The sequence below is a fragment of the Lepisma saccharinum genome, chromosome 14, assembly GCF_977018435.1.
Source record: "Lepisma saccharinum chromosome 14, izLepSacc3.1, whole genome shotgun sequence".
Classification (NCBI taxonomy): domain Eukaryota; kingdom Metazoa; phylum Arthropoda; class Insecta; order Zygentoma; family Lepismatidae; genus Lepisma; species Lepisma saccharinum.
Window position 1 is genome coordinate 52,345,975 of NC_139242.1, and position 18,120 is coordinate 52,364,094.

General features: G+C 34.4%; 1 protein-coding gene across 11 annotated transcripts in view; it reads right to left on the reverse strand.

Moving 5' to 3' along the window:
• The window catches only part of SLO2 (slowpoke 2), a 388,893-nt gene that overhangs the window by 57,802 nt on the left and 312,971 nt on the right, over positions 1-18,120 (reverse strand). For 7 of the 11 annotated variants that reach the window (XM_083135592.1, XM_083135594.1, XM_083135595.1 and 4 more), the window contains 7 exons: positions 17,369-17,586; positions 14,415-14,564; positions 13,149-13,393; positions 10,591-10,759; positions 9,317-9,466; positions 2,336-2,401; positions 599-704 (listed from right to left, as the gene is read on the reverse strand). In XM_083135592.1, coding sequence (XP_082991718.1) covers positions 599-704; positions 2,336-2,401; positions 9,317-9,466; positions 10,591-10,759; positions 13,149-13,393; positions 14,415-14,564; positions 17,369-17,586 — 1,104 coding nt within the window. The remainder of the gene's footprint in view (positions 1-598; positions 705-2,335; positions 2,402-9,316; positions 9,467-10,590; positions 10,760-13,148; positions 13,394-14,414; positions 14,565-17,368; positions 17,587-18,120) is intronic. The other 4 variants (XM_083135599.1, XM_083135593.1, XM_083135598.1 and 1 more) reach the window with 2 other exon arrangements.

Genomic DNA, 18,120 nt, shown 5'->3' on the forward strand with positions numbered 1-18,120 from the left:
TTTATTCTCTGCCTACCAGGAGTAGTCATTTTCCTCGCAAGGGCAATGTTGGCACATTGTCATAATGTGCAATTAATGGAGAATTCTGCGCTTGCACTCCCAAATAACTGCTTGCCACATGGCCTGTCACCATGTCTACTCGCTTGAACCAAAATGAGTGGCAACAGCACCTTCTAGAAGATGGAAGTTTTTGACAGGAGCCATGCCAGGTTAAACCTTCTGGCCTTCAGAGTATTTTATTACATAAATTTTTCATGCATGACATGCAAGTTTTGTTTCTTATTGGTAGTATACTGTAAGATAGTTCATTGGACATCAATTTCCAAATAGCTCTTGTAACATCCGGTAAACGCTCTATCCCCCCAATTCTCTCTCTCACACACAAACATTAAACATATTTGTAATACAAAATATTAGAGTAGTGGAAATTATATGAATAGATTATAGCATTTTATTCGCCATTTGAATGAAAATATAAAGAAAGTAACGCCTGACATCCAGAATATGAATCTTCATTTTGAGAATCCACCATATTAATTACATAGAATATTCAACAACTGTAAAGAAAAAGTAGATACTTATTATGCAAATTAAATACCTGAGCTAATTGAAGGCAACACAGGGGCTTCTTTTCTTTCAGGAGGTAGCAGAGGGTAGGACTAACTCCAATATAAGGCGAAACAGGAGGAAATCCTTTTATAATACTGTAAGGGATAAAACCACTAAAATTATTCATTGAATACATAGTTATTCAAATAAACACTGTATGTCTTACCTTGAACATGTAATTTTCTGGTTATTATGCAATATTTCATTTCCATCATGTATCCCCTTTGGACAATCTACATGCAGTGTAAAGTTGCCATTGGTACAGAATCATTAAAATATGCCCTAAAATTCACATAACCAGGTATTGGTAAAAAGCAAGAAACAATACAAGGCTGTTTTCAGTATACAGTGTACATAATAGGATTTTAGCATGTTTGTCAATAAGTACCTGAACAATTAGAATTCTCTCGTGACACTGTGTCAGTAAAGAGATGATTTAACATATGACCTTACCCAAGGTAACGAATGACAGTCTGTACATAAATAATTTGCTGAATTCTTGAGGTGTGTTGCCTATGAAGTAATTCTGCATTAAACTAAATTAATATGTAAAGTTAGTGTAAACAATTTGAGAATTTGAGCAATATTACACGTATTGAAAGACTTATAGCACAGAAAATAAAGACTTCTAGAACATCTTGCACAAAGCGTACATTGTTGCCAGCAAGTACAGTAACTGAACATTGAAATGTTCAAATACAGAAAATTGCATGTTGAAGGTAAGACCATCGCATATTGCTTTTTAAAATTTGAATATGGTAATTTTACATTAGAGGTACTCCTAATTAAGGTAAATTACAGCATTGGGTGCAAATATTATGACCACTATAATGCACTGGCTGTATACATGTATCTTACAGAAACTGATCTATTGTCTTAGAAAATTATAGAGTGCTAGATAATGGGGTTGGTAGCAATATTTATGACATAAAAAGTAATTCTTATTATATTAAAGAAAGCATTTACATATATATTAAAAAAGCGCAGTTCAACTAAATAATTAAATAAATTGTGCATTACATACCTACTTTGTTCACTTAGTTTATCAAATAAACCAATGATTTATTTGACTCAATATCCGATCATATCTTGATACTTTAAATAATTAACAATCTGAAAGTTATGCAAATTTTCATTCAATTTGTATGTATTCTTTACACATATAATTATATATTAATTATCTGTTGGTAATCGTCTTAAGTAGTTTAGAAAGTAATAACAATAATAATGGAAAAATGGTAATAATGAAGATACATATCTTTCTGTAAATATTCACAAATACCAGAAACTAATTATTTTGAAACTAAGTTAGTCAATTCAGTGATTTTTCTTAAAAAGGTTCCATACAATATTCATTTCACTTTTAATTAAAATTTAAGTTTCTTAAAGAGTGATGTAAATTTATTTGATGATATTCTCATGTATGTTTTTATAGTTGAAAGTTACTTTTTCATTACTTTTCTAGAAGTATTATGTAAGCATTAATGCACCAATTAAAATCCATTAGTATATTTTCCCATCTATGCTGGGAGTTGTGACAATGTAGAATTAATAGTGTTCAATTGTCAGTCATAACATTGTTGCAATCAGAACATTTTGGCATGATAGTAGCGACTAATTGCAGTCATAGTCATGTTTTATTCCTGGATTCCTTTAAACTTGTCATTCAACTATAACATCTGTGAAATGCCGTTTTTTCTCCATTCTGAGAGCTATAATTGCTTACCTGGAGCATTCATCATGCCAAAGACGATCAGTTTTTTCTTCACACTGAATTTCTGTAACCTCCAATCTGAGAAAAAGTAAATTTGGTTCTTGATTGTGCATGTGAATGAGAAATCTTTCTAGCTTGCAGAAACTAGCAGGGGCAGTTCTGACCTTCATAGCAGTGCAAGGGAGTGAAAAATATGGAACTGTTCCTTGTGCAAATAATTTTGCAATTCAATTTTATAATGCTCAAGCAATTTTTTATAAATTTGAGTAGGATAACAATCAACTTGGCAAAGTGCAAGAAGAAAGTGCATTAGGTCACAACTGCAGACAAAGTTGGCAAACTACAAAGCAACTACGCACCATGCTATGTTTAGACAAAAACATGTAAATTTTAATGAAGACTATGTCATGGTCAGGACCTGCTTAATGAAGAAAATGGTTACCTTACTGAAGAAAAATATTTAGATATTTCCAGTGCAATGCCATTCTTATATAGCTTAAAGCATATGGGCATAAGGCCAGGCTGAGCATATGGTACCTTTAAGGTCTTTTGATGGAACTTATCAACTTAATCAATAATCATAACTACGAGATCATACAGAATCTTAAGTTACATTATGGTATTCATTGGTCTCACAATTTTACAATAATTCATTTGGCAGCAAAGTGGCAGAAAGGGGTTCCAGGTTTGAACTTTGGATAAGGCATGAATCTCATTATCTATCACCATCAGATCATTTAACATCACAATTAGCTAAGTTGATACAAAAGAAATCAGTGGCTCATTCTGAAAATTTCACCTGGTTTACTGCAATAATTATTATTTATTGTATGTATGAGCTGCGGTAGCTCAGTGGTTAGGGCATCTGACTACCATGCGAACGACCCAGGTTCCATTCCCGGTGGGAGAGAACCGGGATCTTTTTCCACCTGTTCAAGTGGCTCCGGCAACCACCCAGGTGGGTACCTGGATGAAAATCTTGGGGGGAAAAGGTGGCCATGGGCGTGGTGCTGATATCATCACTCTCAACTTTGGTTGTGATCAAGAAAGTGTGGGGCCCTAACTTTGCACCCCTATACACCTTCAAGGCATGGTGCAATGCACAGGAGAGCACTTTACTTTTTTTATTAATTATATATTAATTAGATGTAATAGAAATAAAACAGCAATGCAAGTAAAACAAGAACAGAAGTACGACAACTTCAGAATTTCCAGCAATTTCTAATACATGAGAAAAGTTGGTTTACCATTGGTAAACCAATTAACATGGGAGAATACACAATTGAAAGCATTGTAAAATAACGGAAATATAAAGAAAACCTCACTGCACTTCATATTATGAGTCTAACAAGTTGTTGAAAAGAGATTTTGTAATTCTGTGCAGATGAAAACAACATCGTAAAACAAGGGAACCATAAAATTTGTGACCTGAAGCAACATTGATGGAATAATCTTACAATTAACTGGGCAACTATTTCTTCCCAGATGGTGTTCAAATAGTCAAAAGACAGGATCTTATACTTTGAAGATAAAAGTTAAATTTTAGTTTGTATAGAACATAACTTTTTACATTTCCTTATACTCAAAATCAGGATCTTCCATGCAGGAAGTACAGAGTAATTCTGGAAATTTCAATAGTACACAGTCTATTTTCCAGGTCCTGAACATGATTTATACATGTATGTGTTTGACATAGCACATTGTTCTAATTTTACTACAAACATGCATGAATACTACCTTTGATGAAAACACTATTTTATTTATCTTATGAAAGGACTACACACTAAGAGTTAACTCATTCACTTTCATGTTTAAGAGCAAAATTGTTCAAAATTAATTATTCAATTTGCCTTTGTTGCAAAATCAAATTGGTTAGAACTTAGTTATGAAGTAATATATCTCTTAAGCAGGGAGTAAATGAATAAAATAAGTTGAAAGATCTAATAATAGTTGTTAACTACTGTGAAAAATTATACTTTATCATACAAGATTAAATTAAGTTAGAAGCAACATAAATAAAGGATTATTATTTTCATTTTTTAAAAAAAATGTTCACATATTCATTCTAAGAAATTCATTTCCCATATTCTTTTAAAAATATAACTTACGTTCAGTCCATGTAGTATAATTTAATAATATTATCACAGGTCTCCCCAATGGTGCATTGGTAACATTATCCTGCAAGCAAGGGATACTGGGTTTGTTACCTGGTGGGGGCACATAGTGGATTTGACACCAGTTTAAATTACAGCTCCAGTCCTGATTAGCCTATTTCTGCATAATGTGGACTTAAAACAAACTCTAAAGGACAAGAGGTAATGTTTGTTGACTTGCATGAACTGTTGTAGGTCATATCTATATGTCTAATGAGCTATCACATTTGGTACCTTGGTTTGGAAATCATATGTTCTCTAGGCAGTATTATCAACTTCTGAGGTACTGTGACAGATCACATGATATTTATAAATTATCATAGAACTGGACATAGTTGACAAGGGCATTTGCCAGACTTGTTTCTTTACAGCTGCACTAACTAGGGGTTGTGGCATGATGGCCTTTAAATATGAAGATTAGAACGAGACCTGTAGATATGAGATTAGGAATGCTACATGAAACTGAGTTAGTGTACGAGACTTTGGAATTAAATTGAAATTTTATCCAAACCAAATTTAATTTACTCCCTAACTTTTTTAGATATACCAAGTGGATATCAAAGTGATTAGTTACAGAAACTTCACATATTTTTTTATTTCAAAATCAATCCATTAGTGGCATGCGAGTCTTTGCTGTGTGGTTTCTTATATATTCAAAATAAAATCCTGCTTTCCAAGGGTATGTAGAGCCAAAATGAGGCATCGAACAAGTAAAATTGTTTGCCCTAAATGTCCTCTATATGCCACGAAACTTTGTGCAATGACATGTTGAATACATTGTTTATTCTACATATTCGGGTTTGAAATTAGACCCAACATTTATGACAAATGATGCGAGCAAGACACTGCCAAGTCCTATATCTTGTCTTGATACCATTACTAACCTTCACAGAGAAGTATGCAGCAGAGGCAGCATTTTTACACTGGCATAGGGGCAGTGACACATTAAATTTGACCCTACTAGGTTCAATGATACAACATGCTTTTTACTCTATTAAAATTTTTTGAAAACAATGGAGTGTAAAATATTCTAAACAACGTGTATAATTTTTTTTAAAAAAGACCTTGACTGCAGATCACATTCCTCCCTCGAATACACACACCACCATACATTACTCATGCTAATAAACCAAAATGTAAGTGGACAAATCATAAATAATTTGGATATGTAACATACGAACAGACTATTACAATTATACATGAATGCGATTGAGGAAACATTTACACACAACTAGACTACAAAGGATACTGATGAGAATATTCTCGATTTACACAAGTACATGAAAACAAGCATTAGTGAGAATACACAATTTAACATAGCATTGAAATGGAAAACCATGTAAATATGCTTTTTATACAAGTCTTTCAGGAATGGGCAATAACAGTAGAAAACATTTGAATAAATATTAAAATATTATGTAAAAAAAAAAGGTTTGGCCCATAAAAATATTAAATTTTTATTTTAGTTGTTCAAATTAAGTTTCAACAATCATATTTATTACACATATATTTTGAAAAGGTATAATCACATTTAGAAGCATTCTCTTAAATGCTGTGTGTTAATGGAATGAACTATTTATCCATAGTCATTTCCTGAATATCTGACATATTTAATTGAAAAAGTTTGATAAGTGAAATTCAATTAGTCTGAATCAATAATTAGATTATGTGGTTTTCTTATTGCCAAGATGCAATTATTAGAAACTCAACTTCAAAATGAAATTTGAAAATTTCAATGATGTGGCAAAAAAATGGGAGCATACTGTTCATCATTTTAATGACTTGTGTCATTTTCATTATCAGTAGTTCATTCATAGTAAATTCGATTATAAATTTTAGGTAATATTATAATGTTGTAATCTCACCTTTATGCTTCTATACGTATATTAAATATAGTTAATAACAACCCTGTTATTAACTGTAGCCCTTGAAGGGCCTAGGCAGATCTCCCGACTGCCAGTCTCCCTCCCACAATACTACTTAAAGGTGTGGAGATCTTCAAACGGTATTGGGGTGACGTGGGGTCTGCACGTCGAACCCCCAGCCATTATACGAGATTTCCGAGACTGGGTTACACTATTCTCGTAGCTCGCCAATTTACTCATGATGGTGGATTGCCACCAGTCCAACACACAGGCCGAGAACCCAGAAACTGAACCTAGGTGGACTCGAATTCAAGCCATCCCGCAGTCTGAGTCCAAAGCACAGTGCCTTAGACCACACGGCCATGGAGGAGGACATTGAATACAGTTATATAGTGATAATATATGTTGCACAAGTCAATCAAACTGAATAGTTTTTTTCTCGGGACCTACATATTGATACCTTGAAAACTTTCAATTGATAAATTGATATTTTCTAGTAGTACTACTACAATATCTTATGTAAATCCAATATCACTTAATTTATCAATTTCTACTGTGTTGAAAATATAGTTCTCTTATTTAGTTGCTAAGTGACTAAATTCTATATTTTTATCCTTGCATGCTTTTGAATTGAAACTTGTTAAGAATGCAGTGCAGAAATAGTTCAAAATTTATTATTGTATGTACATTACCTCAAATTGTGCACCTTTGTTTGAAGTTCTTGATAAGAAATTCATGTTAACTATTTTTTTTAACTACTAAGTGAAAACAATGTATGCTTATAATCACCACAATCTATCTGTTCAATGCAGTTAATCTGCATTTAACTTCATTAAGCATTGTTTTTTTTTCACTCAACTGTATTTGGTTATATTTTTGTTGTATTAAGATTACAAGGCAATGATGCTACCACTGCACCATTGGGGAGGCCCTTCTATTGGATGATGTATTATTGCTACACTGGCTCTTGTCACCACTGTTCCCGGCTACAATAGAGCTTGCAAGCAGCTCCTCAAGTGACCTCACGAGGATGGACTATACTAAAATTTTAGGGTTTCTATCAAGGATCAAACCTGGTAACATTTACACCATAGGTAACTCTTCGCCTAACCAAAATTCTCTTTACTCTTGTATGAGTAGCAAACTATAAACGTTCATTTTTCCTTAATGCTAAGAAGCATGTGTATATGTGGTAAGCAGCTGTAAGCAAATGTATTCTTCTCTGCAAGTAAGAGTGTGTAATATAATATCCACAAACGCACACATAAACATATTGTTACACACACTAACTTACCGTGAGTAAATCACACTGTGAGGAACATGAAGGAAAAGAAGAAAGTAAAGAAAGAAGGAAGTGCAATATCAAATATTCAGTGCTGAACGAACATGCTTTGCATATAAACATTAAAGAAGTTTATGCTGGCATTGTTTATAGTCAATTGAAAATAGGCAAGGAGTTTCAAAATTCAAACTGGAAGCTTTCAGTATCAGAGAGTATTATGTAATCGTAAATACTTACACTTACCAGTGAGAGAGAACAATACATTGCTAGTAAATTCATCTATAAACACACATGTGGCAATTTGTTGTACACATGAAGTATACTGGTAATTTTTATAACATTTTACATGAAGCATCAAGGAGACATATACTTATGTGGATAAATCCATAAATATATTTTATACTGATGAAGGGTACAAATATCTATAAGTTATTCTAATTTTAGGTGAAATGCTAACAGTAGTGACCTTACAACATTTCTGAATGTCATTAATTACCTGGAGATTGGAATCAAAGTGAGCTGAAGGATATATTTTACTCAGTGCTTTATAAATTTTCTAACATTTTCTACACTTCTCTTTTCATTTGCCTTGGCTAGAAATGATTGAAGGGGTTTATGTACCATGACACCTGCCTGTGATTTAAAGAAAAAAAAACAACTTGTGTTTTGGACTATAGAGGACCATGAAGTGATAAGCATAACTGACTCGATTCTTCTCTGCAATATGCGAAATTCCAAGATATGGTTGACTTACATTTTAATATTTATCTTTTCAAACTGTTCTATAAAATGAGGTGTATGTTAATGTTTGATGAGAATTTTAATCATGCTACAAAATAATTTTAGGATCTATGGTATGGTTGGTAGGTCATCTGTAAGATTTCATACCTTGCCCTTCAGCCATAAACTCACATTTTACCTTCTATTATTATTATCTTTTCACAAATTTTAAATTGAAATTGAACTGAAAATACCTTGGTGTTGTCAAATTCAGACTTGAGTCTCTACTGTTTAAACAGAAACTGCATTAGACTTGCTTCCTTTCTGTAAGCATCTATCACTTTGTTCATGAACGGTTTAGTTTTTTGTACTTTTTCACGATTCACAGATATCAGAGTCTTTCATGGCACTTCTCGTCCATGTTTTCTGACTACAATTTCACTATTCGAATTACATGAAGTTTATCCAGATATCTCAGAGGCAGGAGGACAAATGTCACCTCCGGCCTCCTCTGTGGGTGCCCTTATTCCTACCTCCTCCATTCAGCAACTATACATTACTATCTGCACATCATAATACTAGACACACTAGATTCAAAAGTCATTATTTGTATTACTATTGTTCTAAATGAAATGATGTATAGCTTAATTGTAACCCTATTGAGGTAATGAATAATAAAAATAATCTTCTTCTCTAAATACTTACCCTTTTCATTGGCATAATCAGTGGATATTAGTTACAAGGCTAGAACAATGTCGATTTTCGTACTATGATATGGCTGTTACCAAGTTGTAAATACTAATCAATCTCCTATTTAAAGAGAACTAATTTTCCATTCAATTTTCAGCATTTATATATATTTTTCATAATCTACAGGTTATTGAACTCAGGACTGATATGTAATCTGTGACAAATTCAAATAAATCTTTTCTGAAATTTATATCTCCTTTTGGAATCGTATCAGAATACTTACGCAATTTTTTCACTAGGCGATCTCCATGGAACATCGTCATCCAGTTCGTCTTCACTTTCATCACCATTTTCTTCTTCTTGCTGTTCTGAAGCAATATTTAAAGAGGAGCTTGTGAACATATCCGGCACAGGAAGAATGCTCGGTCTGCGGCTACCTGTAAGAAGAAAATGAAAAATAAAATAAAAAAAATGACTATATAGTTTTAGTGGAACCTATTTATGAGAAAAAAGGGTTGAGGAAAAGACATTTTGTTTATAGTAAGATGAGGAGAAAGAAAACAATGATATAGGAAAGGTTTTTTGGGGGATGGGGAAGTGGAAACAACATGTTTAAATGCTAAGTGAGAGAAAGCTCAAATTGCAAAAAGTTTTAAAAAGGAAATTGTATTATAAATGGCTGAAAACGATGGATGAGTTTATCATCAAGTTGGTCACATAGCTGAACATTCAGTCCCTATATGTATAACTTATTCACTGTTTAATTATGCAAGTTGTTGCTTTTTCTTTGTTTTTAACAGCATGGAAAATATTGACAAGAGTTTCAAATTGCAGTGAAAAATGATAAGTCATGTGTAGTTCCCTGATACATTGAAATTAGATGAATGTGATGTTTGCTTAGTACTGGGCACTCAAAACTAACTTTCTGGCACTCTTAAATCCAAAGATTCATTGCTGCAACAATGTAAGTCTTTCCATCTCTCCCTATTCGGGTCATCCTTACTTATCAATTTCCTTCAGGTCCATCTTTATATTTCATTCTATCTTCATTTTGACCTTCCTACAGAATTCCTTTCCTCTTGCATACGTGCTACAAGTCCTGCTCACTGAAGGCTTCATCAGGAATCAAGGTGGATTATGCAATTGTTTCATCTTTTTAGATGCCAATTTCTCTCAAGATTTTATTTTTAAAAATTCTGAATACAATACTTGTTCCTCTTTTAGTGCAAAGGCTATGTTTGGATTGCACAGTCAAAAAACATGAAATTCTTCTTTTTATAATTTGTATTTGCAGATCATATTATCTTTTCAGAGACACTTCAAGAAAACTATTTGGAATAATAGAACAGAAACTATTGTAAAACCAGGGAAAAGGGACAATCTTAAAACTTATTAAAAACTTATTAAGTAAATTAATAATTGTTTGTTTTGCTTTTTTCCTCTGAGTAGAAATTACTATTAAAATACTTTATTTTGAAGGACAAAAAACAAAACATAACATTTCTAAGAAAGTAAGGATTAAGTCTTGCAGAAACATCAGACAATGCTTGTTGGTACCTACCTCTTCGTTGACTGAGGATTTCTGGACTGAGCAAATTTGGATTCTCTCCAGGTTTCGGCACATTTAAATGGTTTCCAGTAATTGGCGCATCAGATGCATGGGAAGCAGATGAACTATCCTTTAGTTGTTCTCTTGAATCACCACTTACATTTTCTGTAAATGTAGCTGAGTGCAGAAAAGAAAGTATGAATTTGATTAGAGAAGATTTTATCCTTTCTGGGGTTGTATGAGGTGATAGAGATGGGTTGATCTGATATCATCATCATTATCTTATATTCCACTTGAATATATCATTAAGAGAAAGTAATTCATGCCAAAATATAGGACTTACATGACATTATGGAGACAGATCTGTACAAAGTTGAAGTTATGAACTTGCCGAATAACACTAATTGCAGCATACACAGATGTTGAGAATTATTTGTGTGCATTACACCAGCATCATCATTTAAGAAAAAAATCTTGATACAGATACAGCCTTGCCTAGTAACGATATTCTGCACCACATAAATTGAGTCAACACAAGTTCATTTGCATGAATAATTGTAATATGGCTTTATTAAAAAAAAAGAGTCCAAACTCCGAAGGTAAAAGATCTTGTCTCGGTAACATCTCTAGTGAAGTGCTCATCCAACAAATAATTTACTTTTTTTTTCCTGGAAAGAGCTGTCATACAGCAACCTTCATTTTTCACATTATCATCTTGTAAAATATTCATCCTTAATGTGTTGAATATTAATTATATTACACCCAATAATTTTATAATAAATATAAAGATTCATGCATAATAATAATTAAGGCAGATCACAAAAATGCACATAAATGAAGTGATAATCACATTAAAAGTGCATAAATTTTATTGTAAACATTGAGCCTCCTCTTAATTTATTTTGTCTGTCTGCATGCCTAAACAAACAAAATTCTGTGCAAAATAATTTCAGGAATTCAAATATTGAACTTCACTAGTTGAGAAAATTTCTGCACAGCACAAAACTGTTTTATCATTAGATTAGATATGTTGAATATTATGGGTTTAGATTCTAGGATATGTCTGCCTGCTGGCTTAACTCCCACATGCCTTAGTTAGAGATCATCCAACTACGTAGTTACATGTGGTCAGCATGACCAACCCCCAGTTGTCGTCTTAGATTTCAGTGGCCAGGTTACGCTACTCATTCGTAGCTCCCCAATTTCCTCACGGTGGTGTGTGACCACCAGTCCATACACTGGCCAAAATCTCTGGAGGAAAGATGACTCAAACCACACCTTAGGCTGCATGGTCATGGTACAGGACTGGATTGCATCAATTATAAACCATAAATTACTTAAAACACATTTCAAAAACTTTCCCCGTGGACATACAACCATGCCATGAAGGCACATTTAGGGGATGTGGGGGTAGGGCCTCACACATTCTCGATCTATGCAATTTTTTGGAGGTGATGTGATCAGTACCATGCTCTGGCCACCTTCACCAAATAAAATTGCCCACAGGTACCCATTTATATGAGGTTGGGGGAACCCCAGAGCCACTTCATGCACAAGGCCGAAAAAATTCTGGCAGATCACCCACTCTCGAAATTGAACCTGGGCAGCTGCTGGAATCACATGGTTCTTTAGCAGACACCTAAGGATCTCAACTGAAATAAATGAACATTGTATTATCTGCTTCACTTGTTTGTATAATTCTAGCTATACTGTTATTTTATTTTCCACCTCATCACATGCCAACTTTCACGGCAGAGTGATTATCATAGTGTGCTACCATGTCAGGGGTCCCGAGTTCAAATCTCTGTCTGGGCATGGGTGTTCTTTGCGAGTGTCCTGACCTTCGCAATTAGTCAAAAGTAGCAGAAAAGTGACTTAAAATAACCTAATTCATCCAATCATCAGTTCATCACGCAAATTCCTACTTTTACCTTAAAAAAAATAACAGGAAGGTTGACAATTGATGAAACAGCAGTATGCATAGGAAAAAGTTGATTAAAACCAAGTGGGTGAGACAAGTGACAACTTATGCTTCACATTCCTATGATACTTGCATTTCTTTTCTTGCTCTGTTGTAACTCAATGAAATGTCTGAGCAGCTGCATGTTCCTATCCGACCCCAACGTGTTAAAATTTCTTATCTGCAAACAAATGTATTACAAAACCCCTAAAACACCATCATTTCAGTGCTTTTATAATTAATATTGTAACACGATTAAGCCTTGTTTTCATGACAGAAGAAACACTACATATGCTGACCAAGGCAGTTATTTCGGTAAATATAAAACCAAAGAAAAAAGCTCTAAACAACATTATGTTTCAACCCTCCATCAGGGTCTTCCTCAGACTTGAAAAAAAAAGTTTGTTTTCAAGTCTGAGGAAGACCATGATAGAGGGTTGAAAAATAACATTATTTTTTTTTCTTTTAACTGAAATATAGACTGCCTTGGTCAGCATATGTAGTATTATTATTGTAGTTTAAAACAATATATGCATGAAGCACACAAGGAACCATTCCAAAAACAATTGTAAAAGTAATAAGCCACGACAATCAGGCGACACTCACTAAGACATATGGAGTTTTGAAGTTGGGTACCGTCAGTTTGCTTGGGCTTCTCTCCTTCTCGTTCTGGAGAACTTGGCTGTTGGTTCGCAACAATGAAAGCAGAGTTCTCTTCTTTCGTGATGCTCATGTAGTAGCAAGTATCAGTCTTCTTCATGATGTGTCGTGGTCCCGGGTTTAGCAAGATTGTGTCTTCATAGAATTCAGGAAGCTCAGAAGGACGTACTCCCACCAATGCAACTCCATACCTGGGGAGAAGTAGAAAACATTATGAAGAACATTATAAACATTATAGAAAAATATTGAATTATTTTCAATGTATTGTGCAGCGGTCACAAAGTGGGAATACTCACTTTCATTTTCGACACTACGGTGGTTTTGGTTAATTTCTTGATATGAACACATACCTGCTGGTTTACGAGTCTAGAACATCGGTATGGAGACCATCATTTTTGAAGCAGAGCCGAATTCTGCACCCTGTACTGGCAGATGTTTTGCGGAGATTAATCTTCAGAACTTCTAGCACAGGAAGGTCTTATTTAGGCAATCATTGCAAGCCGGAATATAATGCTGTATAATAAAAAAAACGCCAGCACTACCCAGGTGACGAGAGGTCACCGGGGGTGTCTTGGGCGAAGCGTGAAGTGTGTTGCAAGTGACAGTGCTAAGTTGGTCTTCATAAAGGGGTTGGGCGAACCCACTGAAGACACCTTCGATGGACCAATGCAACGCCGTGCCGTGACTCAGCCAAGGAACCACGAAACAAAGCAGGTAGATGGTCACACTTTGGGTTTATCATTATCAGTGTTACCTTACTGGCTCGCACGTGATAACCCCCCCCCCCCCACTTGTATGGTTTCTATTAAATACTGGTCAAGAGTGATTAACACTATTTCAATCCTCGTACAAACATCCTCTGGCAGCAAAGCAGCTTAAGCAATCTAACAGCTAAACGTAACACAATGCTACCAAAATGACAGTCTCCATGCCAATGTTGAGGACTCAAAGTATCAGGTATGTGTTCATATCTATCAATCAATCATAACCATCATAGTGTCGAAAATAAAGGAGGGTACACCCACTTTGTAACCACTCTGTGCAGGAAACCTTAAGTATTCTAGAAATTAAGGGAAAACAAATATAGAATAAACACAATTTTAAAAATATAATAAAACAATTTCTAGAATTTTCATTTTGCCACTAATACCACAGTAAATAACACACAAACTTGCTGAAAGTGCATTTACATAATATTATTTGAAAACTTACTTCCTGTGAGAGTGGAAGCTGGCATACGTGAAGCTCTTGCCTTCATATTCCCCAAAGAAGCGACTGTCCCCAAGTTTTATATGGTAAATTTCATTTCCAGAGCATTTTCCATAGAGCCTATGCCATTCTTCCTGCGACGTTTGGCCCTCTCTGAAAGTTAAAAGCAACACAGTTAAGGGTTACAGTTACTCAAACTCAGTAGACATTGCTAAAAAATACATAAAATTATAAAATAAATAAAAAGTTTGTTCCGCACGGAGCAAAAATTTATTCCCATGATGATAATAATACTGTAAAGGAATTTTGAATTTTGTCTTGAAGGGAGTATGATTTCAAATTTTGAAATGTTAGATTTAAAAAAACACTCGCCAATTTTTACTCTCCATATTATAGGGGGACCTTTCTTTCGGAAGTTTCTGGAGTGGAGCATAAGCATCTTTCCCTTACCTTTGTATTTTCCGTAACAACTTTTTCTGGATTATTAGGGTAAAGCACCGTTGTCTCCCTGTCAACAGCACCTGAGGGATGTACGTAGGTTTCAATTCCTTCTAGGCATGATAAATTCCTGTAGGGAAATCTCTAAGTTGCTTCTCAAATGAGGTCATTTACCAAGCTGAATGGCTCTTAAAGTAGGGATGGCCACAAAATTTGGATAACGAATATCCGTATTTCAAATTATCCAATATCCATTTCAGATGCAACAGATAATCTGGATAATCCGATTATCCAGATAATCCAAATATCTGGAGAATTTGAATATTCAGATAATTCGGATAGAACAGATTTGATGAAGGATTGGAAAAAAATCCGTAGAATGAAATACGAAAATGATAAAAGAATATGGTGATAGCCCATAAAACAGAAAAATGATATAACTGTCAGGATAATGCACACATTCGGATAGTCTGAATATAGGATATCCAGATAATTCGGATAGTCTGAATGTAGGTTATCCAGATAATTCGGATAGTCTGAATGTAGGATATCCAGATAATTCGGATAGTCTGAATGTAGGATATCCAGATAATTCGGATAGTCTGAATGTAGGATATCCAGATAATTCGGATAGTCTGAATGTAGGATATCCAGATAATCTGAATACAGGATATCCAGATAATCTGAATACAGGATATCCAGATAATCTGAATACAGGATATCCAGATAATCTGAATACAGGATATCCAGATAATCTGAATACAGGATATCCAGATAATCTGAATACAGGATATCCAGATAATTCGGATGATCTGAATACAGGATATCCAGATAATTCGGATGATCTGAATACAGGATATCCAGATAATTCGGATGATCTGAATACAGGATATCCAGATAATTCGGATGATCTGAATACAGGATATCCAGATAATTCGGATGATCTGAATACAGGATATCCAGATAATTCGGATGATCTGAATACAGGATATCCAGATAATTCGGATAATCTGAATACAGGATATCCAGATAATTCGGATAATCTGATTACAGGATATCCAGATATTTCGGATAATCTGATTACAGGATATCCAGATATTTCGGATAATCTGATTACAGGATATCCAGATATTTCGGATAATCTGAATACAGGATATCCAGATATTTCGGATAATCTGAATACATGATATCCAGATATTTCGGATAATCTGAATACATGATATCCAGATATTTCGGATAATCTGAATACATGATATCCAGATAATTCGGATAATCTGAATACATGATATCCAGATAATTCGGATAATCTGAATACATGATATCCAGATAATTCGGATAATCTGAATACATGATATCCAGATAATTCGGATAATCTGAATACATGATATCCAGATAATTCGGATAATCTGAATACATGATATCCAGATAATTCGGATAATCTGAATACATGATATCCAGATAATTCGGATAATCTGAATACATGATATCCAGATAATTCGGATAATCTGAATACAAGATATCCAGATAATTCGGATAATCTGAATACAGGATATCCAGATAATTCGGATAATCTGAATACAAGATATCCAGATAATTCGGATAATCTGAATACAAGATATCCAGATAATTCGGATAATCTGAATATAAGATATCCAGATAATTCAGATAATATGAATACAGGATATCCAGACAATTTGGATAATCTGAATACAGGATATCCAGAAAATTTGTATATCTGAATAATCTGGACAATTCTGATATGCAGATATCAGAATATCCGATACCTGGATAGTTGAAATTCAGATAAAAATTTTATCTGGATTTGGCTATCCCTAGTCTAGTAGTTAGTAGAATGCATTATGATGCCTGGGGTCGAAGTTTTGAATCCCGGCCTGGCCATGTGTGTTCATTTTGAGTGTCCCTTCTTCAATTTCATCGTATCATCACTCATCCTCATTGTCGTAATTAGCCAAAAGTGGCAGAAAAGCAACGCTAAATAACAAAAAAATCAACCAAGCAATCAAAGAAGATATTATAATTCACTGGTGTTTAGTTTTTCATAACTCAATTTTTATCTCAGTTGATCTAGTAATTAATTAATAGATAATTATGACTTGAATGAGCAATCGGCCAAATTAATAGAGATAATCTGTGTCACACTAAGGTACTATTCGTATCTTTTCCTGTTCATCAAATTTTGTATTTGCAACATTAATTACAGAGACATCAACGCTACAGCATTGATTTGAAAACAGATAGGTATGGACAGACAAATCATGTAAGAGCACTTTCCAGCTTTTCTGGTTAGTACCCTGTTTTCAAATACATTATGTCACATGCAACTAACAACAGAGTAGTCAAAATGATCCCTAAGAAAATCTGAGTTTGCAACAATGATTTGGTAGCAAATACACTATATAGTGGCTACACTGATGTTTTCGTTGCCTTGCGAGATACATTAATGAGTGTCTTGTTATTCAATTGTTACACTTGGAACAAAGCATTTGAAGAGTACTTACTGTCCTCGCGACGTGTGCAATAGGAGAGTGACCAAAGTGGATGTACCAGGGCAGGTGCAATTGTTGGCAAGAAGTGCATACTTGAACTCATCTTCACACACAACGTGCTCGGCGAACTTTACATGGAGTTTGTTCTCCGGCCGGAAGATCTGAACATACTGAGGCACATTCGGAGCAAAGTCTTTCACCGCCCATGATCGGAGGATGGTGTGTTCATCCTAAAAGTAGAAAATGCACAATTCTGAAGTGATTGGAACAAGATTGTTGCAATAACATTTTAACATATTACTCTTTAACATGACAGGAAATAGATCAAAGGGTTTCTTTACAGAAATAGTTTTAAATTGGAACACAGTAGGCATGGGCATCTGCAGGCTATTTCTGGCAAACCGGAAAGTAAGGGTTCTTTTCGGGCCAAGTAAGGCATTTTTTAACCTGCTTCAATTTGCAGTTATTGTGTTCCTGTAACAATCTGTATCTGACTTACTATTTCTTTGATTGAAATGAAATTATGTCGTATAATTTTAGGGTAACATTAATTTTCCAGGGGGGTTATCTCCTCTTCTTCTCTTCTCCCCCTTGGGATGCCAAAGATAGTAACTTTATAATATTTTAGACTGATGTTGCTAATAGAACTGCAAACTACACATATTACAGTGGGATCCATGAGTATTACCATGCAAATTGTCCATCACCATGTTCGTGCACTTTATTTGACCCAATAATAGCTTCATGAATTAGAAGAAAACTCA